The sequence below is a fragment of the Passer domesticus genome, chromosome 2 (genome assembly GCF_036417665.1).
Source record: "Passer domesticus isolate bPasDom1 chromosome 2, bPasDom1.hap1, whole genome shotgun sequence".
NCBI lineage: Eukaryota > Metazoa > Chordata > Aves > Passeriformes > Passeridae > Passer > Passer domesticus.
The window spans coordinates 61,050,714-61,071,929 of record NC_087475.1 but is presented as its reverse complement, the minus strand read 5'-3'; the positions used below and the strand labels follow the sequence as shown (position 1 = coordinate 61,071,929).

The 21,216-nt window shown below is 37.2% G+C and overlaps 1 protein-coding gene across 8 annotated transcripts in view; it reads right to left on the bottom strand.

Annotated features, from left to right (window-relative positions):
• Positions 1 to 21,216, bottom strand: part of DGKH (diacylglycerol kinase eta) — a 157,720-nt gene that overhangs the window by 31,050 nt on the left and 105,454 nt on the right. For all 8 annotated transcript variants that reach the window (XM_064408688.1, XM_064408689.1, XM_064408690.1 and 5 more), the window contains 12 exons: positions 20,098 to 20,204; positions 18,874 to 18,999; positions 17,608 to 17,710; positions 15,757 to 15,919; positions 13,240 to 13,348; positions 12,808 to 12,947; positions 11,148 to 11,232; positions 8,717 to 8,802; positions 7,212 to 7,311; positions 5,724 to 5,997; positions 5,140 to 5,268; positions 269 to 403 (listed from right to left, as the gene is read on the bottom strand). In XM_064408688.1, the coding sequence (XP_064264758.1) occupies positions 269 to 403; positions 5,140 to 5,268; positions 5,724 to 5,997; positions 7,212 to 7,311; positions 8,717 to 8,802; positions 11,148 to 11,232; positions 12,808 to 12,947; positions 13,240 to 13,348; positions 15,757 to 15,919; positions 17,608 to 17,710; positions 18,874 to 18,999; positions 20,098 to 20,204 (1,557 nt within the window). The remainder of the gene's footprint in view (positions 1 to 268; positions 404 to 5,139; positions 5,269 to 5,723; positions 5,998 to 7,211; positions 7,312 to 8,716; positions 8,803 to 11,147; positions 11,233 to 12,807; positions 12,948 to 13,239; positions 13,349 to 15,756; positions 15,920 to 17,607; positions 17,711 to 18,873; positions 19,000 to 20,097; positions 20,205 to 21,216) is intronic.

Sequence of the window (21,216 nt, the reverse complement as noted above, 5' to 3'; positions counted from 1 at the left end):
GATGTCAATGCCCATGACAGAGAGCTGCACTATCTTTAGAGGTCTCTTCCAACCAAAACCACTCAGCAGTTCTATGATCCTGAATTTTACTTTTCACCCTCCGGAATCAAATGTGACACTTCTGCTACTTCTGGTGTTGTGCCAAAGGATCAGAAATATTCTACATTATTATGCATTTTCTCCTATACAGTACCACACAAAGATGTGTATGTCAGTTCAAACTAATTCAGGGCATGAAGTAATAGTCATTATTTGACAGCAAGCTTACCCGGACAGATAATTCTCGTGTTAAGTACTGGGAGGTTTTCCTTGCTTGCTGCCAAAGCTGGAGCAGAGAAGGAACCTGTCTGAGAATGGATACCTCGGCTTGTGCGTCTGTCAGGAGATCTTGGTGCAGTTTTAGCTGTGCAGAAAAAACAAAAGTAAGAACACCAATTAGACCTACTATGACATTACCAATACATAATTTTTACAGCCCTGAAAATATATCAGAAGCATTAATTTAATCTGTTACCACTCCATGACAAAAGTCCTTCCCCCTCACAACACAGCTATTCTTCTAAATACAGGAAGAAAACTCAGAAACAGATCAAGTGACAAACACAAATCAGAATGAGCAAGTGTGCATGGCACTCCACATGACTAGTTCCCAACTTATACTTCAAGCTACCAGCAAAAGTATTATATGTATTAAATGGAAATATGTTCATAAAATGTATTATATCCACCTTAAAATGCAACAGTATTTAATACTGCAGTAAGCTTCTGATAAACATACTACTGAAATAATTAAATCTAAACTTAAATTTCATCTATATTTACTTTTAAATATACACATATTATACAGTATGCTGTCATTTACAACAATTTTAATATAGGTAGTTCCATGGCCTGTAGGTTAGAATATCTATTTTATCAACACCTACACTATTTTCTTCAAGCAGCTAAAATGGGCCCATGCCTGCATCAGATGCTAAAAAATCAGAGAAAATTCTGACATCTTTATTTACAGCCAAACTGAAAACTGCAGGAAGGGAAAAAGTCATGTCCATCTTTGCCTTCTGCATTTAGAGAGATTGTGGGGGGCATCAGTTTTCCATCATCTTTTCCACAGAAAAACTCAGAAAAAAAAACCAAACCAGTAACTTCCCAATTAATTAACTTATTTATTGAAATTCTTCGGAAGTTAGATCAGTGAAACCTTGACAGATATCAATGTTTAGTAGCTGTTATTGACAAAAGCTCAGGAAAAGGAAAGGGAAGAAAACGAAAGTGAAAGAGAAGATATTCACAAGGAGTAACTGGAAGCTCAGTGAGGCCAGTTATCCTTTGGCTGCCTCTGAAGGCGATGAAGAAGGACTGGCTTTGCAGAGGGCTGACCTCGGGTGCGGTCATTTACTTTCCTGGCAGAACTGGTTTCATGCAGCCTCAGAGAGCATGCCAGTGCCGACTTCAGCCTGGGAAAGTTAATCTTTGTGCAATTCAGCCCTATCAGACATATCCAGAAACTGGTGCCCCAAGGAAAAAAGTATGAGTATTACCAATGCTTTGTTATAGCATTTCCACGTGCATGTAGAAAACTCACACAACAGATGGTCACAGACAGACACTTCTTGGCTATCTCTGCTCCAAATTATCTCACATGTTAAAAACTTCAGCTTAGGACAACACCAAACTTTACCATCTGAAGAAGCTCAGAACAAAAAAATGAAATAATTTCAAAATAATGTGATTTTTCCTCTAAAAATATGAAAACTAATCCAGCAAAAATAGAATTAGTAGGACTAGCACCAAGACAACAGTAGGGAAACAGCACCAGGAATGTGGTGGGAAGCATAGAATGCATCCTTTTCAGTGGCAGGAGTGATACAAATCAGGTCATGTCAATCATACCTTAGCCTGAGAGTAATGAGTGTACTGTATGAAGACACTAATGGAAAGAAAATGTTGAGTGGGAAAATCTAGAGACAAAAGGATTAACTAGAACAAGGGTTCAGACATTGTGTTCACATGACTTCAGGCCAGGATTTGCCCATTCATGGGGATTTTTTTAAGTGATGATAATCTAACATAGAACTGTAAGTGGAATGGCAAATTCTTTACTTTCTTGTATCCATAAGTAAGATAACACACCTTTCTGAATGACTTGCTGAAGTCAAACAGAAATTATTATACACAGGACAAGTAGGAAAAGTGGGTAAATTTTTCTGAATTGTTTTATATGACTAAGTAGACTAAAAGTGGACTATTAGTCATGTCCTGACTTAAACACCTGCATAACAGCCATAGCAGCTATCACAAAATGCTACCACATTGCATGGTAGCAATACAACACATTGATTTGTATCGATGCATGACAAAACACTGTATTAATGTCAAAAAATAAAAAGGAAAAAAAACGGCAAGTGATATCTAATGAGAGTCATTAAATATTTAGATGAAGGTATTAACATATAGAAAAACATTCATCAAATGACCAGGAAGATCCTTGCAGGGTAAAATACAATACTCAGAACAAAATTAACATTCATTTTTCATAATACTACTGAAAAATTCACAACACTGTTCACACAGTCTGTTCTCTCTGCACTTGCAAACAAGGCAGTTGTACTAAATAGGAAAATCAGCAGAGCAGCTGCTCTTTATTTGACAGATAAGACTCATGGGAATAACTGCAATAAAGATAAACTTTTGCTGTGAATGCTCTGATAAAAACAACAGAGCCCTAATGAGTAAAACTGATGTTTCAGTGCAGATAATTGAATTCATGTTCCATGCTTTGTCCCTAAACATCTATCGTCCAATGACAGCATTAATATGCACTCTATTCCACATGCAGAAATTATACCATCAAGATACAAGGACTTCAATAAAATTCTAGACCTGAATATCTTTATTATACAGTTATGGCAGTAGGATTGGGTCATCTGTAGGGCCAGCATCCTCTATGAGCTACTATTGAAAAGGGACAACCAACAGGCATTGATTCCCATAACCAAGAGCAAATAAAAGTGACCAGTGAAGAGACTATCACTGGAGAAAGCCTGATGTGTTTCTGGAGAAAACATGAGATCCTGGGCCAACAGAAGCCCCAACAGCTTCTCATTTCCAAAGCAGGAGCTACAGACGCAGGCAACAGCTTCAGAGTAGACCCCTGTGAGGACAACTTTAGAGGATTTTAGTGTGGGCTGGGGTGAAAAACAGGAGATGCAAATCCCAAAATATTTCTCTCATTTTGACCCAAGAAGTTGCTCACCAAGTATCTAGAGGCTGGGCTTTGATGCCTACCAGCTACCAGTGTTTCTTTATGACTCACAGATCATCTTGTGGCCTCACCATCAGGGCAGCACTGTCCATTTTGATAATATGGAAAAGACTGAAATTTCCACTGCTAAGATGCAGCTTTCCTAAAATTTCTATGTAGCTTGAGAATCTCAGTCTACAACTGAGACATGCTATTGCCACCATCACCTCCATCACCTAGGCTCTAGTCTTTGCTCAGTTTCAGGTAGAAAGGTGAGTGTAAACACTGGATTAAATTCAGGCACTTCTATTCCCAATAAGTGCCTGTCATGGTTTGACCCTGGCACAATGCCAGGGGGTAGAGTGTCGTGGTTTGGCCCAGAAGTGTGTTTCTGGAAGAGTCTAAGTCAGACCAATCAGTGGCCAAATTCAAAATTGGCATCTGGTGTGGCCACTGAGGTTTGGATACGCCTCTGAGAACACACAGGGGTTAAAAGCGGGAGATTCCCAGAGAACTTCCTCTTTGGGAATCTGGCGTTGGTGAGTGGAGTCTGGACCTCTCCCCTGCCCAGCTGCATCTGGGCAGGGGAGGGGGAGGCCGTGCGGCCTGTGAGGAGGAGGCCGGGAGCCCCAAAAGGTGCAGGGGTGGAGGAGACCGTGCAGGGGTGGAAGAGACTTGGGATGTCTGGGCAGCCCCCCCGGAGAGAGGGACAGAGACTGTGCTGGCAGCACGGCCGGCCAGAAACGGGGGATGCGGTGAGAGAAGGTGCCCAGCAGCTGTGGGAGTCCTGGACAGGCAGAAGGGAAGATTTTAACCCCTTTGTAGAATAATGGAAACCTTAAAAATACTGAATCCTCCTGAATCAGAATGAGGAGAGAGAGATGAGAGATGAAATGGGCAAGGGTGAGGAAAGCTGGAAGAGGAGAGAAGAATCCTAGGTGGGAAGAGATGATGGAGTGGCCTTGGTCTGGACTCTTTCTTGTATGGCCATGGACAGACCCGTGTTTTTTCCCTGTGACCCAGAGACTGTATTTAGGGGGAGGCAACACCCGGGAGTCAAGAGTGAAGCAGCGGCGTGAACAGAGACGGCTGAGGAGGGTGTGAGATGCCCTCTGTCTCCATGGAGAGGAAGATCTCTGTTCACGAGGCCCCTCGGCCCCAGGGGGTGAAATTTGGGGGGGGACTGGTGTCCCGAAGTTGAGAGACTGCTGCTTCTGGAACTGGGTGGAGCATCTTTAAGCGGGGAACCCTAAAGCAGTCCTGGCCCATGTCCAGTGGTGAGAGCACTGGACATGGGGGGGAGAAGTCACAAGGGCCGATGTTCTCTGTGCGGGGCCATGGGTGACACGGAAGCACAGGAGGTTTTAATTGTGCTTCCAGGGGAGGCCTATGAGGCAAGGGAGGACTCCTCTCTCCCTGATGAATTTGAGGGTGGATTGTTTGAGGGGTGGTGAATCTGTGGAGAAAGGGAGCGGGGAGGAGGAATGTATTTGGAAGGTTTTTCATTCTTAGCTTTGTATGTGTTCCTTTCTAGATTTGTATGAATAAAGTGTTGTGTTTTTCCCTCCATCCCCGAATGGGAGCCTGCTTTGTTCTGTTCCCGGGTCACATCTCACAGCAACCATTTTGGAAATATACCCTTCACGGGGGCCCTGGCATTGTGCCAGGGTCAAACCATGACAGTGCCTTCTCAGCTTTGTGAATACATTCCAAAAGACTGTTCATCTACATTTTCCCACATTTTTCACTTACCTTTTATTTATTAAAATCTACTAGAATTTGTGAGTAGTTTCAAATCAAAGAGGATGTTAGTATTTTTAATTATGGAACCAATTATGCTCCAAATACAACTATAAGGAGATGGAATATTTCTATTTTATTCCTAATTTACTCACTTGATGGAGACTCAAGTTCCTTTGTATCTTCCTCTTTTTCCTCTTCTTTGGATTCATCCAATTCTTTGCTGTATTCTACTGGAGACTGGTTCACTTGTTCTTCACTATGAGCATTCTGCTCATCCACAACTGTTATTAAGGGAAAATACAAAGTCTCAAGGATTCTAAAGAAAAACTACATACATTGAAATAAGCACTTTTTTTGGTAGCTTTTAGTTTTAAAATATCAACAAAAGAGTTCCATCATTAATTCAGTGAAAGAGTCAGTCAATTCTTTACCAGCTGATAAAGATTTGCTGTCAGAAATTTTCATTTTGTGGAGGCTAATATTTAAAAGAATGCACTTTTATATGTGCACACACATACATACATAAGTAGTCACACCTGCAGAGTCATCAATATTCAAACAAGCTGCATTTCTTTTCCTTGCAGCTTGTAATAAGCACATAATTTTATCTATGTAAGAATATAGAAATCAAATTTTATAATGACAACTTATTCCAGTTAGACAAACAAACAAGTAAACAAACATCATTATCCTATCCTATTCTACCAGTCTGGATCAAAATGTTGCTGATGTGCACCTTTTTCTGCTTGTTCAATGATCTGCCTCACAGCCTTCTTCAAGCTGTTTGCTCGGAGCATTAACTGTTGCCTTGGTTTGAAGAGCTTCTGGGAAGACTTTGAGACACACTCTGCTAATTGTTCTTTACTTTCAGACAGGGATTCTTCACTTGAGAACTCCTCTGGCTCTTCTTCCACAATGGGGGAAGCAATGCCTGGGAGAATGGGAGCAGCCTGGGCTTCTGTGTGAAGAGCCTGGAGCAATAGGTCCAGCTTTTCATTTAACTCTGAGCACTACGACAAAGTGGAAAAGACACACACACATTTAAAAAAAAAATTCAACAGTGAACATGTTTATATTTTCACGAAATATGGTACCGGATTATATATGAAACTGCAGGTGTCTTTAGTGTCTATGTAATTTCTTAGGTAAAATCCAAAAAGAGATTCAACATTTTGGAATATCAGATTATGAGTAGGTCTGCACGGCTTTTTTTGCAGACCCTGTGACACTAAACCAGACTAGATCAATCATGTTACAAACCCCTCCAGTTAGATTCAAATAATACTCCATGCTTAACTCAGCCTGCCCCACAAATGTATGGATTGCATCCTACCCCTCTCCCAACAACTTGCAGCACAGAAAACCACCAGAGGTTTGCCCACATATGGTTTTTCAGTACCCCAATTTTGAGAGGTATCTATCAGCTCTTAGACTGAGACACATGGGCGTTTTTCTGCAATACAGCTGTACATTTAAGCAAGTGAGTTGTCACAGAGCAAGTAGCTCAAGCCAGACTCAGACTGCCAAATGCCTCTCCCCAACACTAAGTAATTGTTCTCTCTAGGTACAAAGGACAAGAAAGGATTTTCTGCACCTAAGAGAAAGAAAACACTCTCTGGCCTTGGAACAGTTAAAAAGAAAAACTAATTTTTTAAAATGTGCGCCGGATGGGAACGTGAACCACAAATTGCCACTAGCAAGTATATTTTCTGACTCCGGGATTGCCAAGGATTTTGGTTTTTTCTTTTCTTTTCAGCTCATGTAAATTTTGTGTCTCATACCAAATCCTTCTGTTGTTTTCTTTCCCAATGTTTTTGCAACATAATCTCTGTATTTTGCAGCTTAAACCACTATTTTTAACATTGTGGTCTGTCTCCCCTTCATTCTTGCAGCATACTCTTCATTATCCTATTGTTTTCCTGTAGCTAACTTAATCCTTAGAAATATAACTAATGCAAAAAGAAATCCTTTTACCTCTATGTATGCTACCATGAACTTTATCCTTTATGAAGAAAGAAAGTGTAAACAGTTTAAAGAGATCTCAGAGTTTAAAGACGGTTTGGAAATAATTAACTCTATGCAATAAGAAAATAAGAATTTTGAACTCACTGGTTGAAATGAAAGCCAAGCTGGGCATTCTAGAGCAATATGAAAATTAAACATCCATGAGCTATGAACTTGAAGAACCCAACAACTTTAAACCTGAATGTAGTCATAATCTTACTTTAATGGCCATGGCATCAGCTTCCTCTGCATTTTCCATTGGTTTTTCGTAAGTCTTCCCTATTTTGGCAACAAAGTCCTTTACAGTTTCACATAATATTCTTCAGGTAAAAAAAAAGGAGAGGGAAGAAATCAAATGAAATTAAATAGATATGTTTTGAATATTAAATTCTTATGGCAATTTATTTATATGTACACTGCTATGAATTATTCTTATTGGAAACTGAACTCCATGATCATACTTGTAAATCAGATGACACTCTTTTCCATAGCTTTCAAAATTGAATTGATAAGCTTTAAACCAAAAACTCTTTCACTTAAGCCTGGGCATACTTTGTATCTCAGCCTCTTATCTGAAATCAACATGACTGATTTTATCCACGCCCTTGTTTGTACACCTTCCTTAGGAGAGGACTTTGCAAACTTGCATTCCCTTTGGTAACTTCAGACACAATCATGCAAATTCACATGCACAGTTGGAGCTTAAAAACCATGGAGAAAATATACTGACTTTAAGGAAGCACTTCTTAGATGAAAGCATATGGCCACACACATCCCACTGCATAGCTCATGCTTTTGAACCATATCTGTGCAAACTACAGTAGCTGCAATGAATTTTCACTGTGTAAATCAGGAAAATACTTGGTTCTTGTTACCTGCACTCAGAGAGACAGCAAACTTACTAATGAAGTGAGGTTAATTGCTTAGTACTGTTCATTTGGTTGACATTTTTCTGACAAATTAAACAGATTTAACAAGGTACAGAACGAATTTAGAATTGAGTTAATAATATCCTGCAGTTTAATATTCTACATGTGCTATGTATAGGATTAAAAATGAAATTTTGTTACCTTTTTTTTATGACAAAAAAAATATGTGATGATATGCAGATGTATTTTTTAAAATTCTATGACTGGTCTTTTGCATATTGCAAAACATAAGATATTTTTCATAGAGAAGGTATACACAGAAGAGTTCTGATTTCAGATGATGTCCATGATTTGCCAAATTTTTCTCACTTCAAAATGTTTCAGTTTGGGGAAAAAATCCCATTAATGTCCTAGATCAGTATTGATTGAAGTGATATAGACAGGGCTACAACAAAGCTACTTAAGCTCTGCTTCACACTGGTGAAATTGTTTGTCCTCTAAACATATGATTTACAAAAAATAGCCAGAAGAAATGCAGTGTGAAGTAGATCACATCTATGCATTAGTAAGTTTTTTTTTATTTAAGCCATGCACTGATTTGGAATGATTTAACAGCATTTTATATAAATACTGTGTGATTATTTTTTAAATTTAGTATTAAGCCATCCATTACAACTGTACCATCTAAAAATTTCGCAGAAAAGAACATCCACTCTAAAAGATATAAATCAAGATATATTAAGCCAAGCCAGTTGGCCATCCATAAGGAAATCAAGCTTAGAGAGAATGCTATTATGGTGATGATGTTACACAAGAAATTTATCCCCAACATCATACATAAAACTGGTTGACTCACTTGGCAGATGATATGACAACTGAATGCTGATCAGAATTGAGAATTTTTGCAAGATGAGCAGCAACTGAATCCTCATAAGCAGATATCTGAAAATAGAGAGAAAAGAGACTTCAATTTCCACACATTCCAGAAGTTTAACACCAAGTAGTGAGTTTAAACCCCTCAAAAATAGCAGGATTTTCATTTCAGATCTAATACAAGGCCAAGTGTTTGGCAATGAAGATTTTACATGCATTTTATGTGTATTTTATGTATCAGATGTTTAACATTCAAAGTTAGACTGCATCTGAGAACTTGATCCACAGTTCTTTTCCTCCTGTAAAGAAAACAGTAAGTTATTTCTAGGCTAAAATCAGTCTTTGAGGCAGAAAAGAATCTACCTACTCGGATTCATAACAACCTACATAATTATAAACCTAATACCTTTTACTTCTAAAATAAGCAAAGCTTTCCTTAAACAAATTGCTCAATAAGAACAAGCCTAAAGTTTGCAGTTGTAATCTGGAATTTTCACTTTACTGTCAGGTGAGCTCTCACTTCCCAAGAACCACAACTAACAAAGACTGCCAAACGGCTATAATGTTATCAAAACCAATCTTCAAGGAGCAGACCATTTAGGGCTTAGTCTTTACAAGAACATTAAAAATTACAAATTACAGAACACTCAGGAAAATATTTGGAGTGGATCAAAAATGTATTCTCACACACTATATCCTATCTCAAAATAGCTCTGGATCCAGACCTCAATTTTAAAAGAAAATTTCAACAAAATTCCAAATCCAAAGCTAAAAAATAAATGCAGTTCTGACAGCTCCATTTAAGAATCTCTTGAAATCTCTCAGCATGCTTTTGTCTCTGATTTTGAGCAGGCAGATATACCACTTCAGTTTTTTCTTCTAAAACCTTCATCGTATGACTCTGACATTGAATCAGTTTTCATTTCAAAGGAGAAAACAAAACATAAACATCTGATCCATAATAATGAACTACTGTTTTTCAAACACCAGTACAAGAATTCGGGAAACCAAGTGGAATTAATTTCCTGAAAGGAGGAAGGAAAGGGAAAAAGAAAAGAATCATATATGAACTTCCATATGCTTTTCAAACTGTGGTATAATCCAACACCTACTATAAGGTTAATTTTTTTTTTTCTGAAATGGCCTAACTCAGTAAGCAATGTAAAAAATCCTATTAAAATAGAGATTGAACAGGGTACTCAAAAGCAAATGGTTTTGTCCAAATCAAGTAATGACAGGTAATATAGCCTACAGAATACATTTGCTAAAAAAGAAGTTTTATATGAGCAAGCAGTTCCTTCCATTTTCAGAAGGGGCTAAAAAAAGTTTCAAAGCCAGAAATAACTAGAACAAAATGATGATGAAGACAAACTTGAAAATTTTAACTCTTGAAAAATTAGAGGCGATAAAGCCTTGATTTGCATTGCTGACACCATAAGCCGAGCTGTGTGCAAAGCAACCCCCTTAAAATCTCAGCCTTTTTGCATCTCTGCATCCAGCAATCCATCAAAGGTTATAACCTCGTTGCCAATTAAAAGAGCCTGAATTATTAAATTGTTCAAGAGACTGCTGATTAATTATGGCTTCTCAAGTACTTTTGAGCTACAGTTGATATGCATTAACTTTCTTGGGAATATATTATTTTTTCATTTTCAGTCAGACTTTTCATGCCAATTAATTTGATTAAAGCATCTCCTCTCAAAATTGAAACCTCATCAGCTAGCACAAGCACAAATCTAGTCTGGAAGACTGGCTAAGTTTTTCTTTGATGATACTTAGGATTTTGAGCTCTTTCAATGAACAAAGAGAAAGCTGTGGTATCACCTGATCAAACTCAAGCTGCAAAACGCTTCTGTCTTTCTTTAGGAATAAAACCCTTGCCTCCAAAATGCTGGGGGCTTTTTCTCAATGCTTAATCCAAACTCACCATAGTAGACATTTGTTTTTGTACATTAAAAAAATGTTTTTTAAATATTTATGTATATTATCATAGTATATACATTGTTGTACAGTAACATAGTACTAAATTATACTATTATATACAAAAATATATATAAAATATACTAATATGTAAGAATTATCTAAATATATAGTATTATTATATTACAAAATAATATGACACTAGATTACATTCTTGTTTAACATGCTATATAAGTATAATTTTTAATACATATTAAAATATACATATATATTCAGGAAGAAATTTTTCAGACAGCTTTTCTGGAAACTCCTTAGGTAAATAATATAGAACTGGAAACCTTACTTACTTGAGATACACAGCAAGAAAAGGCCTTAGTTCATTTAGCAGATCACAAAACATCTATTTTTCACACAAATGCTTTAATTATGGCTATTGTCATCCCAGAAGCTCCAAGTTAAGTACATGAAACAACAAAACAAAAGTTAAAGTGCACCTGGCACTCCTCTGACTCTTCTGCAGTCACAGGAAGAATAGAAGGTTTTGCTGGTAATTTCAGTTCATATGACATTATACTCCACCTGAAAGAAACATAAGTTTCCAGACTGTTAGTTCCACACTCTTTCCACTTTATTAACAAAAAAAATAAAATTCACTGTCACACCACAGAATAGCTATGTATAAAAAAAAGTAGCTTAATTTATAGTGGTAAACTATATGGGTGAAATAATTAGAGAGATTAAATAGATTAAATTAGAGATGAAAGGTAATAATTTGTTTTATTACTCAGATTATTGTTTAGTGTTTTGATTATCAGTCTCATCTGTGAAAAACTCATGGGATTATCAATAAAGGGAATAAAGATTTTCTGGAAAAAAAACCACTTACATTATAAAATAATTTATACAAACATACTGCAGAAGTCAAAGGAAACTAGACATCTTCCTAAAGAAAAATCTTTAAGGTGACATTAGCTTTCCATCTCAACTAGAGGAGGCAGGCATGAAAACAAAGCAAATGATTTAGTGTCTTCCTTGATGTATATATATTTTTTTGTGTGTGGTCCAGGAGAGCACTTGACAGCACAGATAGTATGAAAGCACTAATAGCAACAACATCCTTCAAAGCCTGCTGAAAAGAGCAAGTAACCACTGCAGATGGGTCTTGGGAGCAAGTCTACTGAAATTATACCAAAAAGTGAAACAGAGCACTTTTTTTGCTACAGAAAAAGGGAAATTTGATTTAATCTACAAGTTTTTCAGAATCTGAGGATCAGTAACAAGCATTCTCTACATACTTTGCTGTAAAGCAATCAAGTAGTCTGCAGAAAAGCCTAAAATAAAAAAAAAGCACTTTTTTCTATTTCATAAAAATAACCTAAAGTAAAATTCCTTATGATGACATTCAAGTGTTTGTAACTAGTGCAAGAAAAGAAGCACTCACGAGAGATAGGAGTAGTGTAAGAAATACTGCTCTGAAAAGCAGTGCTAGACTTCCATTGGAGCAACGTGATCACCGTCATCTCTGGGTTTTTTTTTAAATGGGGTTGCTGCCTTTCTTTATGGATGAAAATTCCATGAAACAGGGAGTGGGAAGATCTCTTTTTTTTTTTACTAAGAAACTGCCTCAAACAGAAATATTAGTCATGGATCCAATTAGCCCAACATCTTGTCAACAGCTGTCTCAGGAAAGGGTGAAAGCACAAAGGTGAGTTTTCCCCACATCCAAGGACAGAGAGCTCGGTGTTTTCTAAATAAAGATGCTATCATTAATGGTGTTTAATAAGCATGAATGGAGTCCATAAAATTTCTCAAATCAGTTTTGAATCTACACAATTTCTTAATGCTCACAACTTTTTATAACAGGCAGTTATGCAGCTCCCTCAGCCATGCAATAAGGTGTCAACTTTTGAATATGTTTGGACAGCACACTTGCCAGTTCCATCAACCACTCATCCCTCTGACTCTTTAGTTTAAAAAGCAGGCTAAAGAACTGTCCCTATCACAACTGCAGCTTCCTTCATGATTAAGACCTGCACTCAAAAAACAAATCCCACAGAACACCAATTCTCCAAGATGGATTTTAGGCCATCAGAAACCCAAATAAATACAATTTAAATCTCACAGTAAGTGATGCATATGCACATTTTGGTTTACCTGTCTAGCATTTTCGTGCTGGCTCGTTCTAGTTTTTCCAAAATCTGAGGAAGTTGCGTATCATCATCACAGGATCCACCCCAGCCAAGGACACGAGCAAGGTCATTTCCAGTACCAAGGGGTAACACTCCTAACTGACACTGAAACACAACACAGGAACAAATCTACTATTGAAAACTAGAAAAAAAATACAAGTGCTTACAAATGCTTATTACTTCAATCAACAAATGTTAATTTCATAGAAGATGTCTAAAGCCTGTAAAATCAAATTGTGCTATTCTGCTACAACTTGTCCTTGAAAACTTGAAAACTTTCATTAAACTATTGATTTTCCTCATACACAGAGATGCAACAAAGAACCAAGTCAAGGAAAAGTCAACACAAAATTAAGCCTAGTCAGTCTAGGCAAAGAAAGTAAATATGCACACTTGCCTGCTTGTGCAAGCTGAGCTTATCAATTTCTGACAAGACCCAACCAACACTTCCATCGCCACCACACACAAGAATCCTGAAGTTGTCAAACTTCTGAAATAACCGCAAACTGCAGAGAAAATGCAGAGCCAGTTACATCCATTAGCAAGAGAGCAGTGGCATTCATTAGAAATTGTTATAAGAAAATATTGTGCACAGCATCTTTATAACCCTTTTATTGTTGTGGGGTATGGGGATACAACCATCTATTTAATTAACCTATCTGCAGCCCATCTGTCGCTGTATATTCCACTTATACTGACACTTCTGATAAATAACATGCCAAATTATTCTTTTAAAAAATCCCTTGATATTGTTTTCAGGATTTTATAAGTCTGATTTTATTGATTTTATTAATACTTTAAAACATCCAAATTTAAGTGATAAAATTGGAACTGCTCCATGCTTCTCACTTCAGCCAGAAGCATAATGCACCACTGGGGATTTTTCACGAGAACAGGTTAAGACAAAATGACAGGATGTGCTCCACAATACGAGTAGGCTTTTGTGGGCACAGGGCTAACTAAATGTAAGCACCATTTAAGCAATTCTTAAACATAAGGTGATCATAACAATATAAGACAATACAAGTATTTAATATTATATCCTTAAAGCCATATGCTGCTTTCACTTCCTATTGCTCTTCCTCCTGTTCTCTAACTTTTAAGATCTCTAGAATATAACATTTGGACAGTACAGAAAAGGAGGACAAGAGACAGAAAATGCAGAAAGGTGAGACATAGAGAAAAAGGGAATGAGATGTGAAGAAGCAGGCAAAAGATAAAAACAAAAGGCACTTAAATTAAAAAAAAAAATTGGAAAGTATAAACCCTTAAAATACTAACAACAAAGATATTTGGTTTTAATGCATGTTATTTTCCAGAATATGTATAATTTCAAACCATTTTTAAAAAGCAACATAACAAGATCACAAATTTCTGAAGCATTTCTATTTTTTCTAGAGAAAATAATGTGTACTTGAATACAATGGGCACATACCTAGTCAGAAGAAAAGAAGCAGATACTTAAGGGGAAAAAATGTTGATACCAGAGCAATTTATCCTATCCTGAGAAAGAGGAGAAAGCTCCTAGCAATACATTGTCTCATAGCATGCACCTCTGCTTTTCAGATCAATTAGAAAAAAAGAAGACATCAGTGTGATCTGATGGAATACCTGCTAAGGATCTCTCCTTGGAAATTGTTTGGGAGAAGTAGTTAAAAGCCCCTGACATGAACTGCAATTTCTGTGCAAAATCAAAGTGCGTCATCTCAGCCATGGCACAACTATGTGAAGGAAGAGAACTTGCAAACATAACTTTCATACTCCTTTCAAACACTGTCTAATCAATTAAGACAAATGTTATATGTCATTATATTTACATGTACAAAATTCTAGCTAAAAGTGACTTGGATTCAGCTCAGACCATCAGGGTCATATTGAAAATAATATTACAATTCAGAGTTATTATGATGTGTCCATAACACAGTACAAAATATTATAATCCACAGCTCTAATCAATTATATTTGTATTATTTACACACTGCTTGAACTGAATTTTTGTGGATTTGCTCCATATACTTTTTATCATTAAGTATAATTCTACGTCTTTAAGAGTACAAAAATTAGTGCTTCTAGTTGTTGTAACTGATAGTATTAGGCCATTTAACCACATCACTATATCTGAGTGGAATTGAGTTAGGCAACAGAAATATGGACATGAACTTAATCTTCATTAATGTGCAAAGATGACTGAGTTGTGGCCATCACTCTGCAAATTTCATTGCTGTCTCTGCAACAATCAACCCTTAGATTTTGGGGAGAAATGCCAGTTGGTTTTGTGTTCTTGCTCCAAATTCTTTGGGATGATCATTTTCTTGACTATTTCCATATGTTGCACAAACCATATTTTGGACATACTTTTCAGGTGAAAAATTTTTCAGGTACTTGTCCATCAACCCACTGCAGACCCCCCTGCTAACATTTGTGTTTAGAATTCTAAAAGATACAGAGAACATTTAAACAATAGTTTTATTCCATTACTACACAACAAAAGGCCAGAGGAATATCAGAATTATGCATGTGAGATGGAAGAACAGCACCTGCCAACTGGGCATAAAGCAAAATTAAAGTTCCTGTGATAGAGGAAAACATCTGCACATTTGTAACAGTTTTGAGCCTTACCGGTTAACAGAAGTCAAAGCTAGCCAAGAGCTTTTGGTTTTGAATTTTCGAGCTTTTCTAGAAGGAAAATGTTATCCTACAAACTCTTCAAACACCAGAATTTATAAAGACCTTGAAATATATCTTGAAATTGTATTGTCTCTTAGATTTTAATTAGGAAGTCAGAGTAGATATTGGTGATGGAATTATAGCAACAAGGGGATATAACACTGTAAAAAGCAAGGGGAACACAACACTATACTTTGCACCTAATTCCCTTGTGGAAAGGTTTGCTCAAGGTTTCCAAGGTCATTACCCTAAGTGAGGTCCTCCATTCATTAAATCGAAGACCTGAGCTGGATTTAACGACTGTTTGAATCGACGAAGAAACTTTACTCCCTGATTGTCTCCACTCTTTGAGTTAACAAAAACTAAAAGAGGACTGGCACAGGATGGCGGGCATGTGGCTTTCCAGAAACCTGTAAACATAGTTAGAAAGAATGAAATAAATAAGGTTTCCTAATATGAACAACACAAAAAGAAATCATGGGAAAGAGGAAGATAGGGATGAAGGACAAAAGGAGTACATTTTATCATGCATATTGTAAATGCTAAACTGAGTATTAGTCCTGCAAGGAAAAAAATATTATGCAAGATTTACCAGTTCTTTTTTTGTTTGTTTCTGGTATTTTCAGTGCCTAGATTTGGTAAAATCCTGAAGACAATAGCTTTATTGTTTTTCAACTGCTATTAACCTTTTAGAACACTTAAGTCTCATCTTCACAGATTATTATCACATAATTCAATATATATTTCAGTTACAAGTGTTTGGTTTTCAATATTATTTTCCTTTACTGGGTTGAACTGGATAATTCATGTCATGTCTGTATGAGCTTTTTAAGAGTACTCACAGATTTTAAGTTACTTGTACTCAGTTCCTCCCAGGTGAGACTTCACGGAAGATCCATTTTTTCAGACTGAGGTTATACTATTCAGTATAACAGAAACACTGAACAACAGAAGACCTTCAGCTGTCATTCAAAGCTTATTAAAGCCAGTGCAGGGCTTAACTAATTACAGCAGGCTCTCTATAAGGTCCTTAGTCAGAAGGACTAATGGACATTATTGTCGCTAACATGACCAGTCCATGGAGGTAATGGTTTCCCAGCAACACTCCAAAATCAGACATCACATGTATAGGTTTTGACATTTGTCTCCAGCAGTATTAAAATGATTATGTTGTTTTCAATTACTAAAAAAATACTAAAGCTACAAATAAAAAAATTCATTAAGGGATGCTAATTTAATTCCATATTATCGTAATGTCTCATTTCAAATAAGGTTTGATTAATTAATTTAAATGCCAAGAAAACTAATTTCACATATTGAACAATCTTCCTGGCATGAGTAATAAATGACAGCATGATGTCTAAGACACCTCAAAGCAAATAAATAGAGTGAATATATACAGCATACACAATCAATTTTACTAAATTCATGTAACAAAATTTATTTAATTGCGTTCATGGGGTTGGTCTACTTTACCATTGACACAAACTATAAAATTAAAATTGTTAAGATTTTGTGATACTTCTTTTTTAAATCCACTCTCTGCCTTGAAGTGCAGTCTCCTGCTGATGATGTGTCTCTGTCCTGGACCACCAAAAAGCATCTCTGAGTTTTGAGCATTTGCTGAGTTTTATCTGTGTGTTGCAGGATTTTTACACTGCTTATCTTTAAAAAAATAAATTAGAGAAGCTATGGAAGCACTTCCTCTCTTAAGCCTGGTAAAGTAGTTGTTGGATCTGAGCTGTTCAGTTAACTTATCTCTGCATAATACAAAATTATCAAAAATTTGAGAACTCACAGAAGGAGTGGTGTATGCTAGGCTGGTATCAGCCCACTTCATCTGAGGATTCTGATCATTCACTTGAAATTTTTCTAAGGGTCATAAATAAAATGGAAGAAAATTTCTGCTGGGGCAACTTTAAAAAACATGCCAGTTGAATAACTCTCTAAAAACCTACACAGAAATTATACTTCTCTCTAAATTTGCAGATTGCATTCACCTGCTCAGCAGAAGGATTTTAGCCTTGTTTATTTGCATGGATCTCAATAGGCACCGGAATTGCAGAGGTACCACTGAACACACTACAGTATTACGTACCATCGGAGTCTATACTGTTTAGTGCTGTTGGAGGGATGATCGATACCTTACATTGGCCAAGTGGACATTTACGAGGGTACAGATCTTTACAGGCTGTGTGAACCTACAAAAGAAACAAATAATTGTTTTCTTTCAGCAAATTTTGAGGTGAAAATACAACTGATACTATGTTATCTATGTAACAAAAAATGGACTCATATTTAACATTTAGGTGGAGAGGGAAAAGGAGTGAGACTAGGAAAAAACCACAAATGTCCAACCACAGAGCCTTGTTACTAACTCAACAAAACATTATTTTGGAGAACTTCAGCTACCACTATAGCAGATAAGAATTATCCTTTCAAGGGAATCACTTGCCCCTATCCACAAGGAAGGAAGAAGCAAGCTCCCAGCATCTGTGCTGATGGCAGCAGGCTAAACAATAGCTCTGAACCTGCCTGGTTCACTGAGGCCATTCTGGAACACACATCTGCATTAAAGATAGCACACCTACCAAGCCAGACGCATCTCCCAAAGTTGGGTCAAACAAACTCCATATTGCAAAGGCCTTTTCCACATATATTGGAAAGAGAGGCACATGCAGAGGTGGCTACATTCCATCTAAATTTCAAGTCACCTCTGAAGATGCCAATCATTTTCTACAACTCATTCACAGAGCCTTGGACACCTATATGCCAGAAACTTCAACAATAAATAAACTGCTGACTTGCATAAGAAATCCATCTTTTTAGACAAGTTGATACAATTAAGAGAAAACTATATACTGGGGAAACAGTAGTAGTGAGTTAGAGAATTTCAATCAGCAACCTACAGATTGCCCTGAAGAAGACAAAGTCAAGATGTCACACTAATAAACACATTACTACATTAATAAATATGAATATAACATATTATTAAAATATTAATAGAGCAGTATCTACAAAAAAAATACAAGGAAGTAACATATGATTATTACACATAAAGAACAGGCACCTGAACATTCAGTTCAGAATGAACTAGAAGAACAACAGCTAGAAGAATGCAGAGAAAACACATTGGAGATGACAACACCTATTAAAGAAAAGCTGCATCTGCGGGTGTATTTAAAATTGATTCTGCAAGTAGGACAGTCATCAGAAATTCTGAATGCTAGAGAGACCTGAGTTTGCAGAAGCTGCCTGCTCCTTCTTAATCCAAAAGCAGGTTGTGGAATGACAAAACAAAAGTAATGGCAAGCACTAAAGCTGTCGAACTGCGAGATGCTTGGATGTGGCTCAGCACACCTACCATAGCTTTACACCAAAGGCACTTCCAATCCTGCAGGCGTAGAACACTGCCACAAGTCTTGTCGCAGACTGCGCACTTGGCACTGACGGGCAGGTTTCCCTCTAACCACTGGTGAGGCATCGCTATCTGTGGAGAAGGAGTCATTAGAGTTCAGTACCCAGAAAGAGAAATTAAAGGCTTTTGTCTCTCAAATACAGGTGGATTTAAACTATTTCTCAGGGCTGTACCCTTTCATCAAAGAAACAGGTATGCTGGTCAGCCAGGATAAGGGACACTGATGCTCAGAAGGCAACTGCAATGAATGGACCACTCTGGTGTTCCACATGGTAGTCAGAAAACACAACACCTGAAGAAGGGAGACCTGCCTCACTCATGGTAGCAATAAACCATAACACAATGGGGCAGTTAAGTCCAGAGTCTCTGCCATACAAAGAAGTTCCCACTCAGTTATGTTGACTACATGACACAAACCAATTAAAAATACCTAAAATTCATAAAAATAGGCAGGACAGCAGAATTCCTCTGTCGCTTCACTTACCCACTCACCATGGCTGGTAAGTCACGGCTCTCTAAAGCAGTCCCAAATGCAGTGCAAAGCTTTACTCAGTGCACTCTTTTTCCCATTAATACCATGGGCAACTCAGGACACTCAGGTGTTCAACTTAGTATCAGCCTTCTAAGAAGAAGCTTCACACCAGTGGTTCATACACAGCTGTGTTTGTAAAAATAGTCCATTTATCACAATCAACCTCTCAAAGGCTTTTGTTGTTTCTCCTGCTAATTTTAAAATTCCTGCTTTCATCACCAAAATCCCCTCCCAATTCAGTGAATTCCAAACAGGCCTTCCGGGGAACTGCTCCAGGGAAAGAGGACAAAAAATACATTGCCAAAACAGCATGTAACAGTGCAAAATACCACCTTAGCTTAAGAGCAGTAGGAACTTCTGGGAGCAATTCTCCAGCTGCAGTTTCTCCGCATGTGGCCTTTAAAACCTTGTAATACATCTGCAATCTAGCGCCCCACAGCTGGTAGACTTGTCTTGTGAGATAGGAATGCAACTTTTGTTCTAAATACCATGTTAATCTTTGAACAGTGTTCAGGAAACTAGCCACCTACCATTAACTTCAATGGGTCACATGGGAATATTTCTGTGGTTGGGCTTTTTTTGTTTTTCCTGAAGAAGAAACAGCTTTGGAAAATACTGTAAAAATGAATAGTACTTACACCATCTTCATCTTCAATGATGTCTTTTCCAATGGAGGCTAATGTCGTCCATTTGCAGTTATTTGTTGCTCGGACAGCACATCTTTTATGTGCTTTAAACTTACACACTGCAAGACATAGATAAACATATATATCCTGTGTTATTTGCTGTATTTCAGTGATACACACTTTTCAAAAAATTATACACAGACATACCGTAAAATAGCCAAGTACATATCACTTAGTGTTGTACACGACACAAAACAACTAAAAGAAAATTCAGCTCATAATCACTCCAGCTTTAACTCTCTAAACCGGGTTAACTGCTTAGCTGTAGCCCATGCTGAATGTGCCCTGAAACCCACATTGGCCCCCCTTTTTTCAGGTGCAAGGTACATTATATCTTTAACTATGTGTTTGCCTTTTCCGTTTCTCCAGTAACATGACTCAGATATCTGACTTAAATTTGCAGGAAGTCATGGAAGACTGTTTTACAAGAGTATTTGGAAACAGGAGCTCTGTTTCTTTGCTCAAAAGATGCATTCGGGGCACCATGCTGGGCCTATTTTTCTCAGAACATGAGAAAATGAAGGGTTTACATGGTGATATTTTTTTTCAGGATACTGGGGATTACAAAATTTTCCCAGAGCCTATATCACATTAGGAAGAACCTTACTTTTTACTGCATTCTTTGTTAAAAGTCTGCCAAATAGAATACCCAGCACAAGTTAGGCAGACATTCGGACAACCTAACAACTATTTGAATTTTGTTCAACTCAATTAATATGCCTAGTTAACCATACCATATTAGACCAAACAGACTGACGCACCCAAACCGTGGGTATTTCTTCTACTGGAAGTGCATGATGTAATTCTATTTAGAGTGCATTATATAAATTATTTTGGCAAAGACCATTAAAGGTTTATGAGTACTAGCCAGTAGATCAGAAGTAGTAGTCTCTTTTCAAACAAATATTTGACAGGAAATTATCAAGGCTTTGGCCCATCGCTTATCTACCATTAAAAAACATTAAGCCATAGTACAAAATGTCTTGTGAATAATAAATTTTCCATTTTAATTCCACTGATCCATTGCCAGATCAATTTAAAAAGTGAATTGAGACTATGTAAGCAACATCT